This window comes from Prionailurus bengalensis, chromosome C1, assembly GCF_016509475.1.
Source record: "Prionailurus bengalensis isolate Pbe53 chromosome C1, Fcat_Pben_1.1_paternal_pri, whole genome shotgun sequence".
Lineage (NCBI taxonomy): Eukaryota > Metazoa > Chordata > Mammalia > Carnivora > Felidae > Prionailurus > Prionailurus bengalensis.
In genome coordinates, this window is record NC_057345.1 from 183584687 (window position 1) to 183603188 (window position 18502).

An 18502-nucleotide genomic window follows, 5' to 3' on the forward strand; every position below is an offset into this window, starting at 1 on the left:
ACCTTTGTCCCCTTAAACCACTGAGATTTGTTGGTTGCTATTATTGACATATAGCTTAAACTACATAAAATAACTTTTATATAGTTTTTCTGATTGACTCACCATCATGATATACTTTTTACTAAAATATTTTTTTTCCTGTCAAAACAAATGGAAGAAAGGAAGGAAGAGAGGGAGGGAAGAGAGGGAGGGAAAGAAGGAGGGAGGGAGGGAGGGAGGGAGGGAGGAAGGGAGGGAGGGAGGGAGGAAGGAAGGAAGGAAAGAAGGAAGGAAGGAAACAAGGGAGGAAAGAAGGAAAGATGGAAGGCAGGGACAGAGGGAGACGGACCACATTGAACCATCCTCAAATATTAGTGCACTAACTCCTTGGTACACCTGAGTATAAAATACTTTGAGGTTGTATTTCAACCTGATAATCTAAATGAGAGGAGGCTTTGATGGCTGTGAGAAATTGTGAGGCTCAGAGCACAGAACACTGCCAACGCAGGCAAGTCTACACAGAGGCTCTGGGCAATTAGAGAGCATGAGAGAATAAGAAAGTGATACCATGAAAGCGGAGAAGGAGACTAATAAAAGAAGTTGGAGGTTGTCAGAGACAAACATTAGCTAACTAATAGTTTAGCCCGTGGCTGACCCTGTCTTGGTGTTTTATGCACAATCAGCAAGGCATCTGTTTTCTGCATTTGGCTTCTTGCCGCAGATGTATTTTCACGGAAGCCAATGCAAGCTTAGAGGCCTGAGACCATACTAGCTTGAGTGGTGGTCGGCAATGAGCTTTCAAGTCATACATCCTAATCAGTCTCTTTGGGGACAAATTATCGTGGGATAATTCTGCCAGATAAATCGTTACCTTACCTGTTGTTCTAAATAGGTAAATCTCTTGGCACCCCTCATTTCTTCCTCCCCTCTCTAATGTAAGTAAATAGGCCACATCCCGACTCTATCTAGAGCACCAGACCTGCTCCTCATTCTGCTGAAGAAAAGGAGAACTTCATTAGGGAAAGAAGTAGCGATTAGGTGAAAGAACCTCCTTCCCAAGCTGGAAGTAATTCCGGGGGCTACCCAGCTCTTTCAGTTCAGGAGTCTTATGGCTGATCGTATAATTAATTATGTGTTTTCATTTTCTCCTCTCCTCTCAGTAAGACATACAATATAGGGCCAAGTTCAAGTGATCTGCTAAAAAAGCATCTGTCAAAGTAAAATAAGTGCAAGAAAGATTTATTGGAAACTAGCAAACAATCTTTGGAACCATAGCTTTTTCAAGTCTGAATAACATGCACAAGACTGTAAGTGTCTATATAAAACCCTTAAGGCAAATAGGAACATCCCTCCATACTGCTACATTTTTATAAAGAAACTACACACACACACACACACACACACACACACACATACATGTGTAAATTTATTTATATATGTATTTATGTATATACACATGTGACATATATTTATACACATGTTATGTGTGTTTATGTTTATATACATGTTTATTATATTTTTAATACATATTTCATTTTTAACATATACACTATTTTTAAATATATAGTTATACATATATAAGTAAATATATTTCAGAAAGAATAATTATACTCCATTTTATACAGAATTACACTGAAGATTCTAGTCACAGCCCTGTCACTCATGGACAGAGACAAAGAAAATCATTTAATCTCTGCCTCAGAGATTACATCTTTGCTCAACTGTAAAATGATTAATAATAACTACCTTGCTTTCTTCACAGGCATGTGAGATTCAAATCCAATGAAACAAAGGATGTAAAACTGCTTTGAAGAGGTAAAAAATCACTATAAAAATACAGAGTAGAAGTAACTAAAGGAATATATAAGGGATTATACCTATCATACGTATGTTATAACAGATGAATGATAGCAGTAAAATTGTTTTCTACTTTTGAGGTCTTTGAAGATCCTGGGCCAGCATCCCATTTTCTATTAACTAAAGAAGGTTTTCATAACCTTTCATTAATTATGTCATAAGCCCGGTGTTAAACCCCAAGGATACACACATGGGGATGAGCACAGCCCCATGATTCAAAAGGATGGTAAGGAACATTATAGGGAAAGGTGGGAGGAAGAGGTTCCCTGGAGGCAGAAATGAGAGTTTGGAAATCGAAGGCCACAGTAGCAGTGAAAATACTGAAACACAGATAAAACTAGCAGAGCTAAGTATAAGAGGGGTCCCAAGACTTGAGAAACACTAAACAGGTGGGATTGGATTAAACGAGTTTAGTCTTCCTGGAAGTGGACAACAAGAAAGCTGTGGGTTAAGAGAAAAGAGGCATTTCATTCTCCCTCTGTGGTTCGGTGTTTCTGACTGAGTGAGGACCTTTCCGGTGTCTGGGTTGTTGTTTTGTTTTGGTCTTATAGAAAAAGATGGTAATGTGTAGAATGCAAAGAACGATCTCGTCTGGGAAGCTGCTGCATGTGGAGTCACGAGTAGCAAGGCGAGTTGGCAACTGCTAATTGCAGATGAAGCCCCTTTACATGATCTCTAAAGGATGCACTGTTTTCTTTTCCTTTCATGTGATTTAAAAGGTCCTCTTCAATTATTGCTTCTCTATTCCAAAATTCCTTTCTTAACCTTATTCTTGGTTGCTTCTTGTTTCCCGTGCAAGAAATGAACATCCAATGGCTGCGTGAATGATTAACTGAACTTATTTAGTGGAATTTTGTTAAAATAACATTCCTCAGAGCTTAATGTGTTTTGTTTAGTTAAGTGTGTTAAGGTATTAGAAGTGAAAAATATTGAGAGGGGTTGAGGGGAATGTTATTCCCATTTGGTGACAGAATAAGAACATTATATATAAATATTCATTTCTTATCAACCAACCACAATGCAAATAATAGTCAATCCTTTTTTTCTTTTTCTGTCAGGTTTCTTTCTTTCTTTAGTGTTATGGTGAACATATGTCTGGGATTACCTGGCCCAGTCTTGATTTCATCTAATTTGGTTCTTTTCAATAACACAGGCAAGTACATTAACTCTAAATAAAATCTATCTTTCATATTTTGTAAATCCTTCATCAAGAATAGGTACTCTGAATCCACACTTGGAAAATATCATCACTGCATCTATAGCAAATGTCTCTCATATTCACAAGGGAACAGATGTGAGCATTCGTATACCTTATTCACTAAACGAGCTTTACTATGAATAAAATCAAGTAACATTGTTTCCATAAGATGTATGCTGGGATATGGAAATAGTTCTCATACATAGTCTGTCTTCACTTTAATCATAAGGGATCTTACATTGTTTTCATCTAGCTAAAGAGTAAAATGGAGGGAAAATTTAACTTATTCGGCAAAACTAACTGTAAACTATCAACTCGTGTATTTTGCAATAGCAGGAATTCCTGACTTGTAAGAATATATTTATGTATTTTTGAATATTTTTTTCTCCATTAACTACCAAGAAGTTTAATTTTTTTTAATGTTTATTATTAATTCTTGAGAGAGTTAGAGAGACAGAGAATGAGTGGGGAGGGGCAAAGAGAAAGGGAGACACAGAATCTGAAGCAGGCTCCAGGCTCCGAGCTGTCAGTACAGAGCCCATGTGGGGTTCAAACTCGTGAACCATGAGACATGACCTGAGCCGGAGTCGGATGCTCAACCGACTGAGTCACCCAGGCGCCCCTAACTACCAAGAAGTTTAGATGGTAAAGTTAATGTATTTCTACAGCTTACTAAAAGGAGAATAATGATTTTTGGCGTGTATGTTGGAAACATTATTCAGTTACATATAAGGAAACGTATTTACGTCTGACATTAATTAGACAAACACAGGCATACCAACTATAAAAGACATGACGCTAATAACTAAATCTTGAGTTATCAGAGTCAGTTTATGAATACAATATTGGAAGAAATCTGATCACACCAGCAGAGGGCAGCAGTATATATCTTAAAGCAACCACAATGCAAAATTTGAAAAAAAACAAAAAAACAAAAAAACTTTGTTTCTAAAGTTTTCCTTTAGAGTTATGACAATCATATGTCTACTTAATTTCATTATTTTCAATAAAAATTAAGTAAGTTACTGCTACATGAAATCTATTTTCATGAGTATTTTTCAACATAAATTGATTATCTTCAAATCATAAAAAGAATACTCCTTTTGTATGTTGAGCATTTTCAACAATATAAACAAGGAAGCTACTGAAACAGTTATGGATAATAAACAATTCAAGCAAAAAAACACTAGATAATAAATCTTAAAATGAGGAAACCAAATAAAAGTTTGCTTTTAATTTCATCAAGTAATGCCCTTTTACAAAAAAATTTGTGTGACTTATTCCCATAAATTCATATGTTGAGATCATTAGTGAGATAAATCCTGCAACTTTAATTCCTGCCATATAAAAGCCAGGCAAATAAGACTTCCTAAACCCAACAGAATTTAAATCTTATAGAAGTGCATAGACGCACAGCACAGATCATCTTTGTAGCTAATAATGAAGACAGTTTAGGTTGGAGAAAAAGAAGTTTAAATGCTTTAGAGAGAGTACTTTAAAATCAAGACTGGCTTCCCAGTGTAAAAAGTTGAAACATGCCCAAGAAAGGGGAAAGACGATGAAAACATGAAGACAAAAGAAATTAAAAAAACTTTTAAGCTGCTGAGTATCTTCATGTTGTTAAAATACATGAGTTGTCAAAAGTCCAGATGCGTTACTGTTGTGACAAAAGCAGAGGGGTCATTTAACGCAGTATGTTTTTATTCTAGGAATTCCCAAATTATAGGTCATAGACCAATTGCATCAGAATCACTTAAGGAACCTAAAAAACAAACAAGCAAACAAACAAATGCCTGAGGTCCACTCCAGACCGAGTGAACCAGGATCTCCAAGGTTTGGGAACTAAGAATACGCATTTATTTATAGAACTTGACCAACTTTAAAAGCTATAGCCTTTTATCACAACCCAATAACTGTGAATCCAGCCTTTCTTTACTTGAAACACAGAAGTGACGAGGAACTTGTACCCAAGAAGGCAGCCATAAGTCAAGTTAGAACTTGGTGATTAGTGAGGTCATATTGGTAGCTTAAAATCAGCTACATTGAGAGTATTAATATTACAAAAATCAGTAAATGCAAACCAGGCCTTGATATTATTTTGAGGGCTGCCTAGCTAGGTGCAGGCAAACGATGGACCCATAGGCTGGCTGGCTGTGTCTGCAAACAAATTTTTTTTGCAATGTAGCCACAGCCATTTGTTTACATATTGTCCTTGGCCCAAAAGGCTTTCAGCTTTCATTTGTTTTTGCTTTTGTTTTGTTTTTGTTAAAGTGTGTTGCTTTTTTCTAGATGTAAGGTCCAGACTTAAGAAACTGATGGAGAAAATAAAATGCTAATAATACAGATTAAACTTCACATTGTGCTGTTACACTGCAAGTAGCCCGCACACGTGCACACGCGTGTACACACACACACACACACACACACACACACACACATACACATACACACACACAAATGAAGAAATAGAAGTCCAGTATTCAAAAGCTATTATCTGGTTCAAAAAGAAGGTGCTACCGACCTCACTGACAAAGGAGTAGGAAGCTCTGCCTTGTGTCTCCCTTGCTTTACTGTTGTCCTAATGGCTAATGCAAATGAATATATTCATGTGGGAACTTGCCTGTGAACTACAATGGTAGGCTGGCTACAGATACAAGACTTCGGCAAAAGGCAACAAAAGCATTTTGTGTATATTTTATCATTATTTTTAAATTGTGTGCTATACATCCTTCACTCAGTAAAATTATAAGACACACACACACACACACACACACACACACACACACACACACTTTCTTCCTAGAGTCAGTTGTTGAACATTTACCAGCAAACCGCTGAACACTACCATCCAATCAATTGCTCTTTCTTGTAGGCTTTCCTTTTTCTTCTCCCCATAGTCTAATGGGGAGTCTAGCAAGAATGTCTGCTCTCGTTCCAGAATATGTCCCATATTCATCCACTTGTCATCATATGTACTGCTACTGCACTAGTTCAAGCTCCTTCTATATGTCCCCATAGGGTCTTTTCACTTGTCTTTCTGATATCAGTCTTGCCCTCTAAAACCCATTCTTGGTAAAGCAGCTAGAAGGAACTTTCTTTTTTCTTTTCTTTTTTTTTTTTTAACATTTATTCATTTTTGAGAGACAAAAAGAAACAGAGCATGAGCTATGGAAGGGGCAGAGAGAGAGGGACACACAGAATCTGAAGCAGGCTGCAGACTCTGAGCTGTCAGCACAGAGCCCAATGCAGGGCTTGAACCCATAAACCGCGAGATCATGACCTGAGCTGCAGTCGGACGCTTAACCGACTGAGCTACCTACACAACCCTAGAAGGAACTTTCAAACCCTGAATTATTCCCTACAGGAAATCACTTTAGAATAAAATCCATTTAGAATAAAGTCCAAACTCTGCCAGATCATACTGAAGCCCTGCCCACCTCTCTGACGTTATTATATACCACATATATACCACTTCAAATTCTTTCAAGCCTTAGAGCCTTTCCTTTTCCTTGGCAAGGAAGGTTCTGTTGCCAGACCTTTACCCTCCTGGCTTCTTGACATTTTACAATAGCTTCAATGTGGCTCCCTCAAAGAGGTCTTCCTCTCCACCCGATCTAAAGCAGTGCCTCCAGAAGCTCATCCCCAAGTACACCCTAGCCCAGTGTACTGTACCTCATGCCACACTGCATAACTCGAATGGCCTTTTCTTGTTCACTAGTTTGTTATTTATAATCTACTCTGTCTTGGTTAGTACTCTATTCCCAGTCCAGACTGTACCAGGCAAGTCACAGGCATTTAATACACACTGGTTGAGTGAATGCATAAAGGGCAAACAAATAAAGAAAAACTTGAGCTATGTGACTTCAAGTCTAAAGCTCTTCCCACCACAGCATGATACTGTCTTACAGTATCAATTCTAAATGTGAGCCCATTCTTCCTTGTGTAAAAGCCCCTACCATCTCCTAAAATTGTCCCATACATGAGTTTAGGTTCATATAACCTGGCTTCTGCCTCCCTTGCCAGGCTCAAACCTGACTTTCAGTAGGGTCCTATGCCCTTAACACACCAGCAATGCCAAACTGCTATACTTCTGTACTAGTTCTGGTACTTCCATAATGATTATCAACACTGCTCTACAACTCCAGGAACCTCTGCTTTGCAAATGCTGCTCCTTCTACCAAAAGTGCTCTGGCCATCTCATTTCTAGGGTAAGTTCCTGTTCAGTTTTAAAAACATATCTCAAATGCAAACCCACTCATTACCCTTCCATGCGCCTTGCCCTGAGTGAATCACTCACTCTAGCAGGGAGCCTGAGTGAATCACTCACTCTAGCAGCCTTCCACTATGGCACTCATAACTCTGCTCATTGCAGGGGGATGTGTTTCCAAGTATGGGACTCCTGGGTCCATAGCTTCTGTCATCTTTGTATCTCTAGGACTTGGTATAGTGCCCAACACGTAACAGGGAATCAACAAACTACTGCTAAATTGAATGCATGGTAAATCTAATCCCTCTTGCATGAAACCTGAGGACAGCTGGCATGCTATGCATTGCTCACCCCTGTCCCAAGTCCTCTTTGCTCCAAGCTAAACCTGTAAACCAGGAGGTAATAATCAGTGAACCAGACAGATGCTTATACTTGTAAAGCAAAGCTAATGAAATAAGACAGAAATACATTAACATCAGTATATATGAACACATTGATGACCTCACCCACCCCACCTCTGGACCATAGTCCTGGTGATCGAACTATGCCAACTTCTACCCAGCCCTGTAATCTCTGGTTTTCCTACTGTGTTAAGTTCCATGTGTTCTTCTTCTTCCATTCCCTTAATGAGCATCCATGCCTACTTTCCTCTTATTGTTCACTAATTCTTTTCTATCTATTTTCCACCAAATCTTGCCTACTCTTTGCCTGTGGTTCCTCTCATGTTGGATGGTTCTTCTCTATTTCCTCACCTCCTAGTCCAGGCTCTTATCAACTCATGCCATGATGAAGGTATTACAGTTGACCCCTGAACAACTTGGATCTGAACTATGTGAGTCCACTTAGATGTGGATTTTTTACAACACTCTTAAGATTTTTTAAATAGCATTTGCTGTTCTCTACCTTACTTTATTGGAAGAATACAGTAAATAATATACATTTGAAATGTGTTATTAATGGACTGGTTTATTTTATCAGTACGGCTTCTGGTCAAAAATAGCTATTAGTAAAGTTTTTGGGGAGTCAAAACACAGATTTTCAACTGTGTGTGGGGTTGACAACTCTAACCCCTGTGTTGTTCAAGGGTCAACTGGATATCCAACTGGACTTCTACGGCCACTGTTTCCCTCATTCTAAATCACTCCATGTGCAGCTAGGAAAACCTTCCTCTAATTACTATCTTCCCTCAGCCCTCTGAGATGTGTGGCATAATGCCCCTTTTCCCACCATGTTACACCTAAACACCTGGCAGAGATAAAGAGCTACCTAGTCAAATTTAGAGCTATTTATTGCTACACTAGCACCATGATCCAAAATAATTAACAACTTGGCCAAACCAAAGCCTTAAAAGTATTTCTGGCTTCTTCCCTTTTCTCATCTCTGACAACCAATTCCTCACCACATCATAGTGATTCTACCTTCAGAATGTTTTTCAAATCCATGCACTTCTCTCCAGTTCCATGCCAAGCCCAAGGCTCCAGTCATCATTGTCTTTTCCCTGGACCAGGAAAGAGTCTTCATTCTCATCATCCTGCTTTCACTCTTGTCTTTCAGAGTTACAGTTTCCACACTGGGTGTGTCAATTTAAGTGCATGATGGCTCCCCATGATCTCAGAATGATCCACAATCTGGATCTTGTTAACTTTCTGACTTAATATCACACTATTCCCCATTTCTATCATGACACAGTAGCCCTGTACAGTCTGCTCACTTTTCTGGTGTCCCTGCGCTCAATGCTTCAATTGCTTGAAATGAGCTTCCCCTGGCTTTTCCCATGACTGATGGTTTCTCATCTTTCAGCTCTTAACTCAAAACTAGTTCTTCTGAGAGGCATTTTGCAGCCATCATCCTAAAGTTGCCCTTACTCTCTGTCCACCCTGGGGAAAGAACTTTACCTTATTCTCCAGCGTCTGCAGCACCTGCCATAATTTCTAGCATAGATCATGTTTTCAGTAATATTTATTGGATGAATGAAAGAATTCAGTATGCATATAAGACACATTTTTTACTTCCATCTTTGTTCATGCATATCTTCCACCTAGAAGGTCATTCTACACGATTTTTACCAACTAATATCCATTATTTATTCTGTGATACAAGATTCACATCACAAAGAAATCCTTTCTAACCAACCAATTTCTAACCAAAATGCTTTCCTATTCACATTCTAATTTTTATTCTACACACACACACACACACACACACACACACACACACACACACACAGAGTTTTGGCTTAATTTATATAGTATTTTCAAACCCTTCTCTTTTTTCTAGAAATGTTTTAGACAAATATCATGCTGCATGACCAAAAAATAAGTGTGCAACATTTTCACTGTCACCCTATACACTCTAGTTTCTTCAGGAGGTCAATGCTTTTTTTTTTAATTTTTTTAATGTTTATTTATTTTTGAGAGAGAGAGAGAGAGCGCACGTGTGCAAAGGAGGGGCAGAGAGAGAGGGAGACACAGAATCCGGAGCATTCCAGGCTCTAAGCTGTCAGCACAGAGCCCAACGCAGGGCTCGAACCCACAAACTGAGATCATGACCTGAGCCGAAGTCGGACGCTTCACTGACTGAGCCACCCAGGCACCCCTAATGTTTTTTGAGCAAAATAAAAACTTTCTAATCCAGGTTTAACTCCAAAATAATTGTGGGCAGAATTAGAGAGACTGGTTGTCCTGAAAAATTAAACAAGGGGATGGTATGTAAGTGAGGGGTTTCTTGGTTAAGGAATCAAGATCAGGAAAAGGGGTAATTTCGGTTAATACTCAGGGCTTGAGGAAATGAAAGCAAAGAAGCAAAGGAGGGAGTCATAGTGATTTCTCTCTATTTAGAACAATAACTAAAAGACTGAAGGACTAAAGTTTTTTTTTTTTTAATCTTCTGGTTAACAAAAGATTTATTCTTTTAGCTGATACTAACATTTTTAGGCCCATAGCAAAATCACAGAGGTAGGGTTTCTAAACAATAGACACATGAGTAAAAGGACAAAAATTTAAATCTATTTCATTCTAAACACATCACCATGCCTCCCCCTCTCAAAAATAAAACCCTGAACTTCCATGCAAACTTCTTATATCTTTAAAACATTCCTCTACGCATTGATTTATTTTTCAGATTACAGCAATGTATAAAGTTTATATTTTCTCTTTCAGAGAATATGTATCACAGTCTCAAAGACTGACCTGACCACTGCCTGCTGTCAATGCACAGATATTTAGTCACATTTTTGCAGGCAAAATAAGGTGGTCATTAAGAGCATAGACTCTAGAGTTAGTATCTCTGGCATTTTAACCCCAATGATACCACTTAGTAGGTGTATAACTTTAGGAATGTTTTTTTTTTTTGTTTGGGTTTTTTTTAAGTATAGCTGACACACAATATTGCATTAATTTCAGGTGTGCAACACAGTGATTTAACCACTCTCTGTACTATGCTCACCACAAGTACAGCCATCATCTGTCACCATACAATGCTACTATAATACCATTGGCTGTATTTCCTATCTCTAGCTTTTATTCTCATGATTTATTCATCCCATAATGGAAGCCTGTATCTCAGGAATGTTATTTAACCTCTCTGGGCCTCAGTTTCTTTATCTGGAAAAATGAGAGTTTTATCAAACTCATAGGTTTCTTTGGACCAAACGGGTTAAAACATAAATAGTGCTTAATACAGACCTTGGAACACACTTAGTGCTCGGCAAGCATTAGCTCTTGTCATTCTTACCATTATCACATATATGAGGATAATTTCCTTTGGCCAATGACTTTTTCCGTTACAAACTCTTAGGTTTGATACTCACAGGGTTAGAATGCAGCACGGTGAAGAACTCTGGGCTGATGAGGAACTTCACAGGGGGGGACTGTAACAGCAACGTGAGCCTGGATCTGGAGGTAGAGTGGGGCAGGACGTTCTCTCGTCGGAAATCTAGATGGGGCAGACCACAAAGGCTTTTAGGGAAACCTTTCCATGTACTGGAAACATACTTATTCACTTCCATCTATGCTTTAAAAGAACCAAAGGATGCCTATATCATTTGCTATTATTTTAATTCTCTGAATACTCTTTTCTTTGATGCAAATTCATAGATAAGACCTGACGAAAATAGAATTGAACATTTCTAGCCACTACTAACATTTTAATGCATCCTTGGATGTTCTAAGTGATCAGATTCAATCATTTTCCACTATCCCACAGATCCAGAGATTAAAGTCATTTATATTCTAGTTGGTTTTGTGGTTCTTTTCTTAGCACTAACAAAAAGTCAGGGATTAGAAGAGGTCTCTGGTGAATTCTGCTATTTGCATTTGATTACCAGATCTTATTGAAGAACAAAAGTTCACTAGAAGGAAAATCTCATTTCTTGGAAATCGTTATTATTTGTTTTCTACTTTTGTGAGATTACAAACCAAACCAACCTAGGGGCACCTGTGTGGCTCAGTCAGTTAACTCTTGATTTCGGCTCAATTTATGATCTCACAGATCGTGGCACTGAACTCCAAGTAAGGCTCTGCACTGCCAGCATGGAGCCTGCTTGGGATTCTCTCCCTCTCTCTCTCTCTCTCTCTCTCTGCCCCTCCACTGCCCATGTTCTCTCTCTTTCAAAATAAATAAACAAACTTTAAAAACAAACAAACCAAACCAATCTAAAGGCTTTTACCTGCACTGGCTGGGTGAAAGTCAGCTTCTTCTCCTGCCCCATCAATAGCATTGGTATTTTCCTCAGGCCTCTCGTTAGTCATGGTTCTGCGAATACTCTGGTATCTGAAATCATGAGCCTACCATCACATCACGGCAGCCTCTGAAAGAAGGCTCAACCATTCCCCCAGAGCCCAGAAGGCATCACTATCTTCTCAGCCTCAGGCCTATCTCCCCAAACCTCCATTTCCTGACCTTCTGGGCCATCTGTTGTTTAAAAGTAAATTACAATGCATTGAATTTCTTCTGTCTGTTGTTTGTGGAACATTTTCCTAACAAAATAATAAAACTTAAAAAAATTGTGGCCCTTAACCAAAGAAAACTAAATTCTTATATTGTTAAAGAACTTTTTACTTCATAGCAATTAGTTCTCAAAAAAAGAACAACATTTAAAAAGCTTAATAATAAAGATGCATGATGAATGGAGATTCTAGATATTTAGAAAGATATTTGGCTTCAGTTATATATGTATATGCTCTGTTTTGCTAAAAATTAATGCCTTGGGATGACTAAAAGCATCATCATTACTTCCTTTTCTAGTTTGCAAACAAGTGGTGTATGCATATAGTTATTATTTTTTTAACCAGGAGAAATTCAAGAAAGTCTCTAAATCAAGAGGTACCAGCTACATCTTAATGACAGGTCACCCAAAGATGAAAGAGAGACAACCATGTTTTCTACTTGGGCCCACGTAAAAATAAGCCCAACCACCCACTAACAGTCACAGTGAAAACGTGCATCCTCACCGCCGGTTCAGCTGCTCCATTTGCTGTATGGAGTTTGATCTTTGCAGCACCTGAGGGGCGGGAGGAGCTGTTGGTCGCTGCCACGTGGTGGTTCTGTTTACGTGATCCACGTAGAAGATCCTGCCGTGGCTGTCAATGCGTGCTTCCCAATCTATATAGCAGGAATGCACCAAGGCTGGTTAGAAGAGGACCTGAGGCCATTAACGTGGGTCATTAATTTCAGCATGTGTTTTCCCTGACATGCTATAAATTGGGGCTAATAACATATACCTCACTGTATAATCAGGCACTTCCCCCAGTCCACTTCATGATCTGTTGTGATCAGTTAGTAAACATACTGTGTGTGTGTGTGTGTGTGTGTGTGTGTGTGTGGGTGTGGGTGTAATACCAACCCTTTAAAGAGTTTCTGAATGTAGAGAATCCTTCCAGATCTGCCCACAATGCTCATCTTCATGTATAACTGCCAGCATTTTAAAAATACAAGTAGGGGGCAGGCCCAGTTGGTTAAGCATCCAACTCTTGATTTTGGCTCAGGTCATGATCTCCCAGTCATGAGATCGTAGTGCTCTGTGCTGACAACATGGAGCATGCTTGAGATTCTCTCTCTCCCTTTCTCTATACCCCTTCCCTGCTAGCACATTCGTGCACTCTCTCTCTCTGTCTCTCTCTCTCAAAAATAAATAAATAAACCTTTAAAAAACAAGTAAAAATAAAAATACAAGTAGTTGGTCTACTGCAAAGACTTCAGGTATTTGCATCGAAATTGGTATTGATGATCATTTTCACCAAAAATGGATTTCCTTTTTTTTTTCCAGCGTAGATGAACGACTCATAGCTAGAACCTTCCAAGTGCATATTTACATAAAATTTTGGTACATGTAGTCTTCAAAAGAAAATAATGCTAGCCCAGGCATCAAATAACATCATTACCTACAAGCTCCCATTTGCGTTTTCCCAAAGATGAATACATTTTCAGAGCAGGGTAATTACTTGCCTCCAACCTCAAATAAATACAATGTTTTAAAACATTATTTAATTTTCTGTTTAAGCAACCTCATTGATTGTGTTCATCTTTGTAAACAAATACATAAGTGCATGTTACCCAAAAACAGAGAAAGCAGAGCCAGACATACCTCCTCTGTGGCTCTCTAAAAGGCCATTCTATTAAAATACACAAAGCATGAGCTGATCTTTTCAAAAGGCACAAGTCTGAAATGGATTGTAGTTGGAAAGTGTGATTTTATATAGCAGTATGTGAAAAGAGCAGAAATCTATTCTTTAACCAGCAAAGTTCTTTACACATTTCCATTTCTAAGTAAAATATTTTTTGAAATTAATATGCAACTTTTTCCTTAGCAGCTCAATTATTTCAAAACTCCCCATGTCATCACATAGCTTATCAACAGATACCATGGGTCTAATCCTGGAGACTAGTAGGAAGGCATGCCTGCTCCTGACCTCCTACGGTATTTACTCTGGAGGTGAACAGAGCGAGGATTCCAACAAAGTTCTCAGGGTTGGAAAGACCTGAATGCCAGCACCAGACAATCACTGCGGGCTGCCTCAGTGGGAGGTGGAAAGATCTGTTCTTGTTGTTCCTAGCACGTGGTAATTTATAACAAATGGCAGGAGAAAGAAAAATTGCGCTGAGAAAAAGCACCAGAGAGACAAATTCAGTGCCACTCATGCTCCAAGGTAACGCAGACTCACAACGAACCAGCCAGCCAAATCTGAATTCTTTGGCCCCAGCTGCAATCCCATCAATAGGACATTTCAAAATGACCTCATGATCAGCCTGCCATAAGCTGACAAATGGTTACTACATTAGAGCCTTTTCAGGAATGATTTTCCAAAACCCTTTGATCTATTCCATTGTTTTGCTCTGCTCTTTGCATATTTCCCATCTCAAAGATCTTGAGAAGCAATTATGCCATCTCATTAGAGCCAGGGTAATTCAAGCACATATTCTATGCAAACCAAATGCACAAGAAAACAAATGGCCATTCCTTCTCCCAAAATTGTTTGCAGTTAGCTTCCAATTTTAAAAATGGAGAATCAGTCAACAAGGGATAAAAACAGAACAGAAACCAACTAAAGGAAGTAGAAAGAGAGGTGCTGCCAAACTCCCAAGATAAGCGTATAACTAAAATTTGGCTCTAAATTTTGGTTTTCTGGCAGTTCAGGCAGAAAAGAAAACATTGTTGCATACTTTCCATTTTCTGACAGAAGAAAGTAAAAAAAAATTATCTTCAAACATAGAACTTTTTCCTTGAGCAAACTAGACAAGAATTTACCCCACTGAATGTGGTCTCTGTGAGGCCACATGGGCAGCACAGTGGAGGTGGGGTGGGGAATCTCCAAATATATTTATCACCATACCTTGCACACAGCATGAAATGAATGGACGAGTAATTTAAAGAACATGAAACCATAACAAAGAATGGTTCTTGTGTTCGCTTTCCACAAAGTCCAGGAATAACCTTGATGTATTTCAACAAAGATATCTCTGTGTGCAATGAGAAGAATAAGAAAAAGAAGCCCAAAAATGTGCTTTCTAAGAACACGGGATGTTGGATGTATATTAAGACTATCCCTATTGGGGTGCCTGAGTGGCTTAGTCAGTGAAGCATCCAACTCTTGATTTTGGCTCTTGATCTCATGGGTTCATTAGATCAAGCCCCGCATCAGGCTCCTCACACTGACAGTGCAGAGACTGCTTGGGATTCTCTCTCTCTTCCTCTCTCTTCACCCTTCCTGCTCATGTTCTCTCTCTCAAAATAAATAGGTAAACTTAAAACATAAAAAAAAACCCTAATTAATTAAAAAAGAAAGACTATCCCTACCAAATGTCATGTCTTTAATGTCTATTTTATTTTGAGAGAGAGAGAGAGAGAGAGAGCAGGGGAGGGGCAGAGAGAGGGGGATAGAGGATCCGAAGCAGGATCCATGCTGACAGCAGAGGGCCTGATATGGGGCTCGAACTCACAAACCACAAGACCATGACCTGATCCGAAGTTGAACACTTAACCAACTGAGCCACCCAGGCACCCACAAATGTCATAACTTTAAATTGACGTTGTTACTTAAGTTCCCATAAAGAGTAATGTTGTCTTCCCGATTTCAAACAGGTCTTTGACCTGTTCAGGAAGTACATATCCATTCTTATCCAAGTGGTCAATACCCTACCATCGAGAAAAAGACAGTAGAAGGGCCTCCAGAAAGATGAGCTCTTTATCATATCTATCAAAGGAGAGAGGTGGGTATGGTTATTTTACATCTTATAAATTTTTATATTGGACCTGGTTTGTTCTGGGTACAAGCAACCATATTAAGAACTCATTGCCCAACATCAAAGTTTTTTTTTCAGAGATCATGATAAAATCAGACAGGCAGGATTAGAAGACCGGGCACTTGGCATTTACTTCCTTGTCTTGCCACAATGTACAATGGGGTATATCATCAGTGCGCCATGAGCCTGAGAACAGTGTACCGAGATGTGTGTATATGTAGGGCACCAAATCGGGAAGAAGGCCTGGGGTTTCTGGCCATGGCTTTGTCACACTTTTCCTACGACACCTTCAACAACTCATTACATCTCTATGAACCACAGTTTCTTTACCTGAAAAATTAGAGGGCAGAATTATACATTGCCAAGGTCTCTTTCGGTTCTAAAATTATAAGAATCTTCAAAACGACACCCATTTTTCTACATTAGGTTCAGTAAGAACCTGTCAACATCTTATGTCTAGGCCAGAATTTGCAAACTAAACTCTAATTAATTTAGCCTTATAAAGCCAGGGGCTTTGAGATGCTGAGTGTTGGGGCTCCAGAACTATCTGCCAACACCATGTTAGCCATTGCAGCCCCCCCCGTGTTATCTGTTGTGCCTACTGGTCTTCCACGTAAGACTTCATTTTCATAAAGAGCTTCAGTGAAAGAGTTTGAAAACTGTCATCTACAGAAATGTTTCTCAAAGTTTGGGACTCTGACAGCACGTGTCAGAATCACTTTGAGGACCAATATAAATGCAGAATCCCAGGACAAACCTCAGGTCTGTAAAACCAGACTATCTGAAGCTAGGACTCACTTATCTACATTTTTGAGAACCTTCCCAAGTGACTTCTAGACGCACTAAAATTTGAGGAACACGGACATAAATTTCTAAGAATTTAAAGCAGCTAATTTACCAGATAAACCCATGGAGTTCATGCTAAATTTCTAAGAGGTCATGAAGTACAGGCTTACAAGAAACTAAACTTCAGCCTAAATATTCTGAACTGGAATCCAGGAGCGAGTGGACTCACAGATGCCCTGTGCCCCCTTTAAATAGGTGCACGATAAGGGGAAGTCAGAGTTGGAAAGTGTGTCAAAGTATATACCAAAGGCTACTGTCGCAGCATTAATCCCTCAGCAGGGCACCAGAGGGAGGTAGAACAAGGAAGGTCTTACTCATTTTCAACTTTCATAATCAGCATATGTGGGAAGGAAGCAGGGGTCATCCCTTCGATCCCTCCTCATCTCAAAATGCTTCTTTCTCAGTCCCTTCACACTAGACCTTGGCCCCCAGTGGACTGTCTGTCCAGCTGGCAATGAGGTGAAGAAACGAACACATCTCAGCACTGAGATCGACAAGAAGATCAATGACTAGGTAGAATGACATTTCAGGGGACTCGTGAACCACAAGAACCAAGGGGGTGAGAGAATCATGAGTAGGGCTGGAATTAGTTGTAACTGGGTTTAGAAAGATGAAGAACCTGAGGGGCTCAGTCAGTTAAGCATCCGACTCTTGATTTAGGCTCAGGTCATGATCTCACGGTTTGTGGGTTCGAACCCAGCATTGGGTTCTGCGCTGATAGCATGGAGCCTGCTTGGGAATCTCTCTTCCTCTCTCTGCCCCCTTCCCCACTCATGCTTGTGCTCTCTCTCAAAATAAATAAATAAACATTAAAAACAAGAAAGAAAGATGAAGAACCTGAACATTGTGAAGTAAATGTATAAACCAACTATAAGAAATTATAACAACCACAGTATCTCCACCAAATGATGGGATAATGAGGTTGTAACAAACTAAAGGTACTTCTGAGGAAAAAATTAAGCTTTGCGATAGATGTTGGACAACAACGTTTAAAAGATTAGTTTTTCCTTATTTTGACACTCAAGGAGGTAACCGTTTGTACCAAGTACAAAAGCAAGTTAACTTCTCGGTGACTTGAGGGTCAGCATGGTAGGTTCACTTCCCCTTCAGGAGTGGGGTTCAGTAATCGGAAGGGGGCACAAAGAGACTTCTGGGTGCCAGTGACATGGCATCCAGTGCACACATGCCCTCAGTTTGGGAGAATTCAGCAGGGAGAATGTGCTCTTTTCTGTGTGTACACTATGTTTAAACAAAAAGTTTTTAAAAATCTCTCAAACAAATGCATATGGTGGGCCTTAATATGGTGGGTCAGTTTTTAAAGAAAGTAGCTTTTAGATTAAAAGCATCAATTCTTGGGGTCCCTGGGTGGCTCAGTCGGTTAAGTGTCCAACTTCAGCTCAGGTCATGATCTCACAGTTCGTGAGTTCGAGCCCCGTGTCGGGCCCTGTGCTGCCAGCTTAGAGCCTGCAGCCTGCTTCAGATTCTGTGTCTTCCTCTCTCTCTGCTCCTCCCCCGCTCACGTTCTGTCTCTGTCTCCTTCCAAAATAAATAAAAACATCAAGAAAAAAAAAATTTTTTTAATAAAAAAAAAGCATCAATTCTCCTCTCATAAAACTAACTTCTAAGCTTTAGAAAATAAGAGCTCCTAGCCTTGAACATAGAAAGTGAGATTAATT

At 39.3% G+C, this 18502-nt stretch overlaps 1 protein-coding gene across 4 annotated transcripts in view; it reads right to left on the bottom strand.

The window, feature by feature from the left end:
* Positions 1-18502, bottom strand: part of HECW2 (HECT, C2 and WW domain containing E3 ubiquitin protein ligase 2) — a 369888-nt gene that overhangs the window by 100720 nt on the left and 250666 nt on the right. For all 4 annotated transcript variants that reach the window (XM_043577368.1, XM_043577366.1, XM_043577367.1 and 1 more), the window contains 3 exons: positions 12692-12842; positions 11908-12011; positions 11050-11174 (listed from right to left, as the gene is read on the bottom strand). In XM_043577368.1, coding sequence (XP_043433303.1) covers positions 11050-11174; positions 11908-12011; positions 12692-12842 — 380 coding nt within the window. The remainder of the gene's footprint in view (positions 1-11049; positions 11175-11907; positions 12012-12691; positions 12843-18502) is intronic.